The sequence below is a fragment of the Plutella xylostella genome, chromosome 28, assembly GCF_932276165.1.
Source record: "Plutella xylostella chromosome 28, ilPluXylo3.1, whole genome shotgun sequence".
NCBI classification, from domain to species: Eukaryota; Metazoa; Arthropoda; class Insecta; order Lepidoptera; family Plutellidae; genus Plutella; species Plutella xylostella.
The window spans coordinates 6,144,446-6,155,024 of record NC_064008.1 but is presented as its reverse complement, the minus strand read 5'-3'; the positions used below and the strand labels follow the sequence as shown (position 1 = coordinate 6,155,024).

General features: G+C 38.2%; 1 protein-coding gene across 1 annotated transcript; it reads right to left on the bottom strand.

Moving 5' to 3' along the window:
• Positions 1-5,453: 5,453 nt before the first annotated feature.
• Positions 5,454-9,933, bottom strand: LOC125490944. Its single transcript, XM_048631465.1, has 2 exons — positions 8,938-9,933; positions 5,454-5,537 (listed from the first exon to the last, which is right to left on the bottom strand). Exons 1-2 carry the CDS (start codon positions 9,768-9,770, stop codon positions 5,525-5,527), a joined length of 846 nt encoding a protein of 281 aa, XP_048487422.1. The 5' UTR covers positions 9,771-9,933; the 3' UTR covers positions 5,454-5,524.
• Between the last annotated feature and the right edge of the window lie 646 nt (positions 9,934-10,579).

Sequence of the window (10,579 nt, the reverse complement as noted above, 5' to 3'; positions counted from 1 at the left end):
GAATGCTCGAATGTTACCCCGAGTGTTAGTCATATTTTCTCAAAATCGGCTTAGCTATTAGCCGTTTAAAAGCCAAGCGGTGTTGAATGTCAGGGGTTTTTAACGTTGCATTTGTTATTTACCTACCTACTAAGTACCTACATTGTGTATCGTATAGTATAGCATTGAGTTCCATCGTCGTCGCTCTTATGGCGAATGAAGCATAGTGATGGAATCTGCAGATGTAAAAAAAACCTAAAGCAATCGTTTTATTATGGCCAGTGTGATAATACCTTTAGAATTGTTAAACACATATTCTATATCATATACCCGTGCACACTGTACAGTGGGCTATAAAAAAACCTGTCCTCTTAGCAACAGTATCACTTTAAAAGCAGTAAGGTTTCTCTGCAGGCCACTGTACATTACCGCGTGTTTTGTAGCCAAATAAATGCTAATTATTGTGTGTTTTCACAAGTGTTATAAATTATGTAAACCACCTCTTTTGGCGTTGTGCTAACTCACAAATTCAGGATTCGTTTGTATTTTTACGTTGTGTACAAAGTATTGTTATGTTTGCTTGGGGTAATATGTTTTATTATTTGCTTATGTAGGTACTTTCTTTATGTTTTAATCCAAACTTTGTAAATTTATAGTTGTTTTCGATTTATGTATAAAGCAAAAAAGTACTTAACTTGTGATATAAAATTATTTCATTTCCAATTTAATAAAAATAACTGTGAGTTTTGTTTTTCATCTCAAAAATAATATGTTTGAAAAATATATTTCATATTTTTTAAATCATCAGTCATACGAATTACGAATAGAAATATCATGAAAAACTTCCATCTGTTTTTGTATTTATAGCGTTATCCGTTAAAACTGAAAAAAGTAGCTTTTTCTGCAAGCATCGAGTTTTCTGAATTACGTCAAACTGAATTTTATTCAAGCTGCACATAAAAAAAATACAGTTAAAAATACAAATACATACTTTTATATATCTAATCCGTACGATGGGTCTACACTATTCTATTCTCTTCTGCTGCTACTACACGGATTCGTTATCGATGTAGATAAACGTCAATTTATTGCCATTCGCTGTAAATACGATGTATAATGATTTGTGGATCGCGCACTAAACGATTTTATCGACGTCGATAACGAACCCATGTAGCGACCGCTGGTCTTGATTTGCTACATTTAGATATACTTAGGTTTTCTCAACAAAGTGAGTCTAACTGCTAATGAACTAACTATACTATAAGGTCCAGTAAACACGCTTCTTGATGCATCAAATACTAAAACTAGAACCAACAAACACATACAGGTACATACATAATCTAGATATATTTGTTGGTAAACTACCGTCAAACGTTACACACGCTACACGCTGTTGGTAAGAGGATTTAGTACTTAGATTAACAATATACGCAAAAGATGGCGTGTCACATACAGAACAAATAACTGTTTGAAATTTGTTTACAGTCAAACCGTTTTAATTAAGTACAACCTAATGACAACCATTGTACCAATGAATAATGTCACAAATCTTCTGCTCAAACTAATTCAAAATAAGTGCTCAGTGGTTGAAGTGGTGTCGTTTCTTTTGCACTGACACTCCATCCAGTTTTTATTTTTTTTTATCTAAAAGTGCACGACACGCTACAAAAGTCGTGTTGCTCAAATTGGCTAAATCTCTCACAGATGGCGGTAGTGGTGAAAGGTTAACTAACACTCATTTTAATGTTGGCTAATCGAAAGTAAACATGTATCAAATTTACAAATACTGTGATGAAATAACATAAACTAACCAACATTATAAACCCCTGACAATTAACACTAAAAACTTTAGACCGGCTAAGCCAATTTTGATAAAATACGGCTAAGATCACTCAAGGTAACATTACCAATCACCCTAACATTTTTTTTCTAAATAGCTTTTGTTTCTTTTACAGATTTAGAAACCTTCAGAGCAGAAGAATCAAGCGCCAACGTGTAAGTAATCATCGTAATCCTAACTATATTTAAAATATATATTTAGTAAAATATATATTAAGTTACTCTTTCACGCCAAAGCTACTGAACGAATTTGAATGAAAATTGGTATACATATGGTCTAGACCCTGAGAAAGAATAAAGGCTACTTTTTATCCCGGAATTCCCACGGGTAAACTCTTTAAGGCGAAGCGAAGCTCGCGGGAACAGCTATTTTAAATAAATGCTTATTAATTTTTGACTATTTTCTTCCGAATTTAGTAAACTGATAGGAAAAAAAACTACTACGAGTATCATTGCAGAGTGACACTAAAATAAGGCATCCGATGTAATAAACTTTTAGAATCCCCAATGCCAGTCTTCTCTGTAATAAAAATCAACTCTATTACATCGACACTAAAACTTTAAGTGAAAGACTGTTAGGTATACTCGAAACGGTTATTAAAATTTTAATTAAAAACCTTGTTCTACTATGTACAGTCTCCCACGCAGAAACCTGACCGTGTCCACGTAATGAAATGTAGGTTAACTTTAAAAAGACGCGCCGAGATCTACCATACCAGTACGATTTGGCTAGCAGATTGACAAAATGCTATACCATTTTCAGCAAATATGATTCCTTGGACATAATATTCCGAATAACGCACCAAATACTAAACGACTCATACAATAAGTCGAGAGACAAATGAACTATTGAATTTAATGATAAAATATCTCTAAAACCACAGACACAGGAATCATCTTAGTCGAAAGGAGGTATAGGATAGATTGTATATAACTTATTAAAATTTTTGTTAACTGTTCAGGAGTTAATTTTGTAAATTTGGAATGTAAGACAGTAGGCACCACACAATATATCTGACTGACTAAGCCTTTTCTTAAAATATGCCATCGACACGCTAAAAAGAAGACAACCCGAATCAGGGGGTCACATATCTGCGTGGCAGAATGTACACGCTAGTCTGTTATGGCTGAAAAACAGGTCATGTCACTTTGGTGTTTGCAGTTTTAATTATTTTCTGACATACAAATTCATGGCTCAAATAGACAAGGCTTTTGGTAAACGGATATTGGACGTGAATGCAGAGGTTGTAAATTTAAATTATACTGGATGTAAAATATATGCCATGAAAATTTTCTGATTTTTTTTATCAATCTGTACAAATTTTCCAAACAATTAACCAATTTTTTTATTTGTTTTTAAAGTTATAAAATGACAAATTTTAATGACTACTATGGTGCTACGAAACTTCGTAGCAATTTTTGTAGCGTTCGTAGCGAATTCGTAGCGCTACGCCGTAGTCAATGTTTTTATTACACTTCATTTTGCAGATAATAATTATAAAAATAATGGTATCCATTAACTATTATTATTATATTTTTTTCTAAAACGTGGCTAAGTATAGTAACTTAGTTTACAAAAGTTGAATATAAAAGTACTCTTTAAACCGCTGTATTGAATAATCCAGAAAAAACAATCAATTTATTCACTATAAAGCATACCTTGTTTATATTAATTCTACTGTGATGATATTTTTGAAAATTATAGATGATTTTAGTGACTTTGTGTGTTAAAATATCATCGTATTGTAACACACAAAGTCAAACTAATAAATCCTTTCACTTTTGCTCAGTAATAAAAATAACTATGATTAAACCACGGCTGTCTTCCACAAAACTATTTCCAAAGACAATAGGTCCCCAGATCCATCTTGCCTCTGAACCCCTCCCCTCATTTTAATTCCTTCGTTTGTAGCAAATCCCTCATAGGTCCCTGGGGGATAATTATTGTAGCACTAAGCCCGCCTTCGTCGTTTTATGGCGCTTTTAAAGCTATTGGATTTGCGCGTTACATCTTTTTTATTGGAATTTCTTTTATTAAAGATAGAAAAGTAATTGAGGAATGTGTTTTTTTTTCTTCACGTTCCTACATAAATGTTCTTAATTATATATTATAAAAAATGTTCATTTAAATTCCTAGTTGTAAAATGGTAAATTATAAAATTACTACCAAAAAATCTCGATAAGACTATACTTTATTCACAGTCAGTTTGTTTCCAACCAGGGTCGATTAAAATAAATTACCTAACTCTTTATCACAGATGGCCAATATGCCTACACTTCCTACAATAGCACAACAGCTGACTTTCCATGTAAGAGAGTGATACCTCCCGTTTAACCTCCAAACAAAGCTCCAAGTTACCTCCCCTCTCTCAGTGCACTCTGGCAGATTGGCATGACCTCCCCGCCCTGCATATTTACATCAGGTGGTCCCGCACATCCCCTCTAGTGCTGTGTGGCGCAAGTTTTATTAGCGTAATAAGAAAGCGCGCAAAACAGACGTTCTGTTCTGTTCTGAGAGAGGGCGAAGTTCCTGTACGTGGCTCTCTCGAGTGGAACCTTTGTACATATCCCCTTGATTTCAGCTCAGCCAGCCTAGCTCCCGAGTAAACTGGAGTAGCAGGCCTGGGTGTTGCAATAGCTGAGATAGGTGCTCAGACGTTGTGCGCTGTCAAATACTGTGTGAAACTCGCATCAAAAGGTCCAAAAACTATAAATTTTGGTGTGAAATGGCAAGTTTTTGCAAACGTACTACTAAAAATATAAAATATTAGCTTTTACCACCACAAAAGCGGTGGATCCTATAAATAGTCAATATTTATATTTACGCTTCATGATAATATTATGCTCAGGGAAAACCAATAATTTATGCCACTTTTACTGTAAGGCTGTAGATCACGAAAAGCGTTTTATACAAAAGCCTAAAATAATATAAAGTGACCTCACATAATAAACCTATGTTATGTATACGGGGTGTTGCAAAAAGGGTCCAAAAAAGTTAATATGGAAAATATTTTTTTATTTCATGAATTTTCAGTACTTGTAATACAAAAGTTGTTCAGAATGACCCCCTGAGTCCCCCCTTTCGGCTTAGTATACCCTTTTTGAAACACCCTGACTATATGCTCACCATTTGCGTAACCATTATAAGACTGTCTACTATTAATTCGGAATCGCTGCCGCTTACACTTGGACCACAGGTTTAAGTAGCCGATGAAAAATTCAAGTCTGTAAGTGGAGCATGAAAATTTAAACACAGTTTCAAGAAGGCCACTGAAGACAATACGTTGTAAAACTGCTACTGTGTGTCAGGTGTTTAGTTTTTAATTTTAAGCCGCCGCTGAAAATTTTTGACTACATACTACTCCCATTAATTATGTTAAAATTGTCTCTTCCATCCAAAGGTTGTCTGGTAGAGATTGCTTTAAGCAACAAGACAGCCTTTTTTACTATTTTATTTATAAGTTGTGAAATTGTAATGTTTTCTTTAATGGTGCAAAATAAAGAGTATTCTATTCTATATGGATGGTTGTTACCACAACCACTTATACAATGTTCACATGATATATTGTGGCATTGTCGTGTCTTAAATATGTCTTATTGTAGTGTACGGACTAAGAAAGCAAGTAAAACAACCGTTGCGTATGGATGCTGGTTTATTACTAATTGAGCACGGGAGCCTACCCACATATATATCACTCCTCCCACACTATTCAGAAAACCTGAAGACAACAGAAAAAACATAATAAGTATTAACCATTATAACAATCATAGACTTACTTCTAATATGTACTTATAACTAGATAACATTCTATTGTTTACTTATAATTTACATTCCTCTGGCGACATGCTCGCACCGGGCGGGGTGCGCGGACATCGCTCGACAACCCGCCCCCGTCAGCAGGCTCGGGGGGCGCGGGGGGTCGCTCGGTCTCCGCCACGGCGCCTGCCTGCTCGTCTACCGGCCCTACACTACTAGGAGCCTCCTCCTGCGCCTCGGCCCAATCATCCTCCTCCTCCTCTAAATTTTGCCTTAAAGGTGGATGCTGAGGTTCACTTGTAACAGCTGTTACAGACGAGGAACATGCCTGGGGTGAGCGCGCGGGTGAGTTTAACGAACTTGTTACATCATCATCTACTAACACCTGCGAGTGAGACGGCAAGCTATCATGTGTCTCTTTCTCGTCTGAAATCATTTCAACATTGGGCAGGCCCGATTTTTTTCTTAATTGATCTATGTGTCTTCTACAACTTACATTATAGTCGGTGGCATAAACATTATACATACGATTACCACATACATTTAATATTTTACCTAACGTCCATAGTTCCTTTTTCGCTTCGTACCATCGCAGCCAAACCACATCGCCAACTACTAATTGTCTACTGCTATTATTATTATGTTTTCTATGTTTACAATCAGAGTCCGGTAATATCAAATCCAGTCTTGACCTTAATTCACGCCCTAACATTAACATCGCCGGAGATACACCAGTTGAACAATGGGTGGTATTGCGATATTGGAATAAATAGCCTAAAAACTTTTCATTTAGTTCAGTTTGTGAGACATCATCGTGTAAAATACACTTCAACATTTTCTTGCAGGTTCTAACAGAATTCTCTGCCTGTCCGTTACTAGCCGGGTGGTAGATTGGCGATGTGACGTGACGAATGCCATTTACAGTGCAAAAATGACTAAACTGAGCTGATTTTATTTTTACGTCATTATCGGAAACTAGAACTTTAGGTATGCCAAATGTACAAAATATTTCCTTTAATTTGCTTATAAGCGCACCCGTCGAAGTACCTCTATTCATAAACAGGCACTCAAGCCATTTACTATATGCATCAATAATGACTAAGTAGGTTCTTTGACCGATGGATAAATAATCTATATGTATCCTAGTCCATGGCGCCGTCTCAGCTGGCCAGGGCGCGGGCGGGGCGCGCGGGGGGGCGCTGCGCACACTCGCGCATTGCGCACACGACCCTATCCAACTCTCGATATCTTTATCAATAGACGGCCACCAAAACCTACTCCGCGCCGCACATTTACTTTTCACTACTCCTAAGTGACTCGTATGCAACTCTTTCAACATATGATCACGATATTCAGTCGGTATAACTACCCTGTGACCCCGATAAATACATCCATCTTCGAATTCTAATTCCGCCTTACAATAAAAATAAGGTAATATATTTCTACATGTTACTTTCCGCGGCCAGCCGTGATTCATATATTTAATTACAATCTGTAAAACTCTGTCTGATTTGGTGGCCTTTTGAATATCATGAAATTTTACAGGTGAGATGTTTGTATCAAGGAACTTTAAATATGAATAATCCTCTCCCGTGGAGGCGGCGGCGGCGGGCTCGGGCTGCGGCGGCGGCGGCGGCGCGCGTGAGAAATAATCGGCGACCACATTCTTATCTGTTTTTATGTATTGTATTTTGTAGTTATATGCTGATAACAAAATTGCATACCGTTGCAAACGTGACGCGGTCATTACGGAAATACCGGCTTTGTTACCAAATATAGATAACAAAGGTTGATGATCTGTTTTTAGTATGAAAGGTTCCTGACGGCCGTATAGGTACTGGTGAAAATGTTTCACCCCGTATACAATAGCAGTGGCCTCTTTCTGTATTTGACTATAGTTGCGTTCGCTAGTACTCAAAGACCTCGAAGCGAACGCGAGTGGGCGCTCCGTGCCCGCGGCGTCCAGCTGCGCCAGCACGGCGCCCAGCCCCTGCGGGCCCGCGTCCACCGTCAGCACCAGCTGAGCGTCAGGGTCAAAGTGGGCCAGCATACGGTCGCATGCCAGCTCGTTCTTCACACTGGTGAATGCATTTTCCTGGCTCTCCCCCCACTCCCACTTGGCGTTAGCTCGGAGCAAGTCGTGCAATGGACTTAACTTTGCGGATGCGTTCGGAACAAAATTTCGGTAGTAATTCACTACCCCCAGGAATCTTTTAACTTCTAATGTATTTTTAGGACGCGGGGCTTCCAGTATCGCTTCGACCTTCTTTTTACAAGTACTTAACCCGTTTTTGCTTATTACATACCCTAGGTAAGTTACACTTTCTTGAAAGAAAACACACTTTTCTTTCTGTAACCTCAGTCCTGCGTCCCTCATTCTACTCAGTACTTCACGTAGTCGTGCTAAATGAATGTCTTTCGTTGGACCAGTAATAGCTACATCATCCAACCAACAGCTAACACCGTCTATACCTGCAAGAAGAGTCTCCATTGATTTTTGGAATATTGCGGGGGCGTTAGCTAAACCATATACTAAACGAGTATATTTAAAAAGACCTTTACAGGTATTTATTGTGGTAAGTTCCTGTGAACTGTCTGAAAGAACCCACTGATTATATGCATTGCTCAGATCTATTTTCGTGTAGCACTCACCACCGCCTAATTTCGCGAAAACTTCCTCAATGCGAGGCATCGGATACTTATCAATCTGTAAATCTTTGTTTAAAGTAACCGAAAAATCTCCTGCAATTTTAACCTTCCCGTTATCTTTTAAAACAGGTACAATTGGCGTTGCATAATTCGAGTAATTCACGGGTACCAAAATACCTAACGTTACCAATCTATTAATTTCGTCTTCGACTGCTTGCTTCAATGCAAAGGGTATAGGCCGCGCTTTGAAAAATTTTGGACTAACTCCATCTTTTAATTTTAAATCGACTGTACATTTATTAAATTTTCCTAATTCGTCATTAAAGAGAACAGAAAATTCCTTCATTAATTGAGGTACTTCGATCGGAACAGTTTCATTTATTTTGTTATTACTTATCTGAAAACATATGTTAAATTTTGCCATAAAATCTCGGCCTAGCAGTGGAGGCCCGCCATTTTGAACAACATATATTTTTAATTCATGGCTGTTATTCAAGTATTGAACTTTAGCAACAAAATAACCTAGCGGAGATATTTTGTGACCATTATAAAGGCACATTTTTAAATCACATTTATTTAATTTTATATCATTAAATTCTGCCTTGTATATTTTGTCAGATATAACCGTACTTCCTGATCCAGAATCTAATTCCATTTCTAATTTAGTATTGTTCACTGTTACCTTCATAAGAATTGGAGAATAACTTACGTACCTCATATTAAAAACGTTACATTCTTTGCATTCGTAACCGTCATTACAGTCACCGACCTCTGCTGGTTCCGTATCCAGATTATGCACTCGCGAATGACTTGCATTTTTCGCACTTTTACACACTTTTCTAAGGTGCCCTCTAACACCACACACTTGACAGCGATAATTTTTAAACCGGCACTTTATCGCGTCGTGATTTTTAAGACCGCACACTGCACATCGCCACGTGTCATCTCCAGCTGGAGCTCGGCTCGCCGCGGCGGGCCCGGCCCGCGCGCCGCTCACCCGGTACACCGGCTCCTCCTTGACGACAGCGGTGGCGCGCGCCTGCCGGGCACTCGCCGCCTGCTGCGCCACCTCCTGAGCCTTCGCGAACGTCAGCTTCTCCGCATCCACCTCGAACAGGCGGTCGCGCTCGGCGCCCGCGCTCAGACCCAGCACGAACCTGTCGCGCAGCAGCTGGTCCAGCGCGGTGCCGAACTCGCAGTACACGGCCAGCCCGCGCACGCGCACCGCCCACTCCTGGATGCTCTCGCCGGCAGCTTTCCTCGCCTCGTAGAACTTCTGTCTCTCGGCCAACAAACATCGTTTGGGAGTAAAATGTTCGTCTAGTTTGAGCACCAGATCCTCGAACTTCACATCTTCCAATACCTTTGGATGTAGTAAGTTCCTCGCTAGACGGTAGGTATCATCTGATAGATAGGTTATGAGCAACGCACCTTTACTATCTTCTTTTATACCGTTAAGTTTTATGAATTGCTCCAGCCGATTTTTAAACACAGGCCATTCCTGTATATTGTGATCGAATACACTTAGATTACCGATAAAAGACATTTTAACACGAGACCGTTACTTTAATTTTCTTATCGCGTGGGTAACAATGGCCGCTCGTCGACAGTGTAGTGTACGGACTAAGAAAGCAAGTAAAACAACCGTTGCGTATGGATGCTGGTTTATTACTAATTGAGCACGGGAGCCTACCCACATATATATCACTTATACCGTTATAAACTACCATTACACTTTGTTTTTCTGCATTGTCGTAGTAGTTCGGGGTAATTTACAGAAAATGGAACTATTAATGTTTTTGAATTTTAACTTTACTCACCTTAGTATTTATAAAACGATAGTAGTATATAGAAAACCACTTTTTAATCTAGGCTTCATTCGGGATACCGAATATACCTACCTCAAATATGATACATAAAAAAATATTACAAAATCGTAAAAACCAACGTAAAAGAACTTTTAAAACTTGGCAAGTGTAACAGGGCAAAAAAAGCGCAACTACATTAAAAAGCACGTTATATTTTTCATCTAAAGCAAAGTATTTAGCTAGTGACCGGTGGCCGTTGGAAACATTCCAATATTGTTGATTGCTTTTTCATAACTACGACTTTTTGTTTGAGCCATTTTTGGATTATTGTATTTGCTACTTTTCCAATCAATGTGTAGGTAGGTATTTTTAGAAAAACATACTATCCATAAAAACCCTGTTACCATTTTTGTGGTCTCATGGCCGCTATATTTAGATCCTTATGTTACCAATGCAATGTCCAAAACATATCAAAATTATTATTTTTTGATACAGTTCGTAATTCAAACGACATTATAGTTCGTGAAGTTGGCTGTTATAACAATTT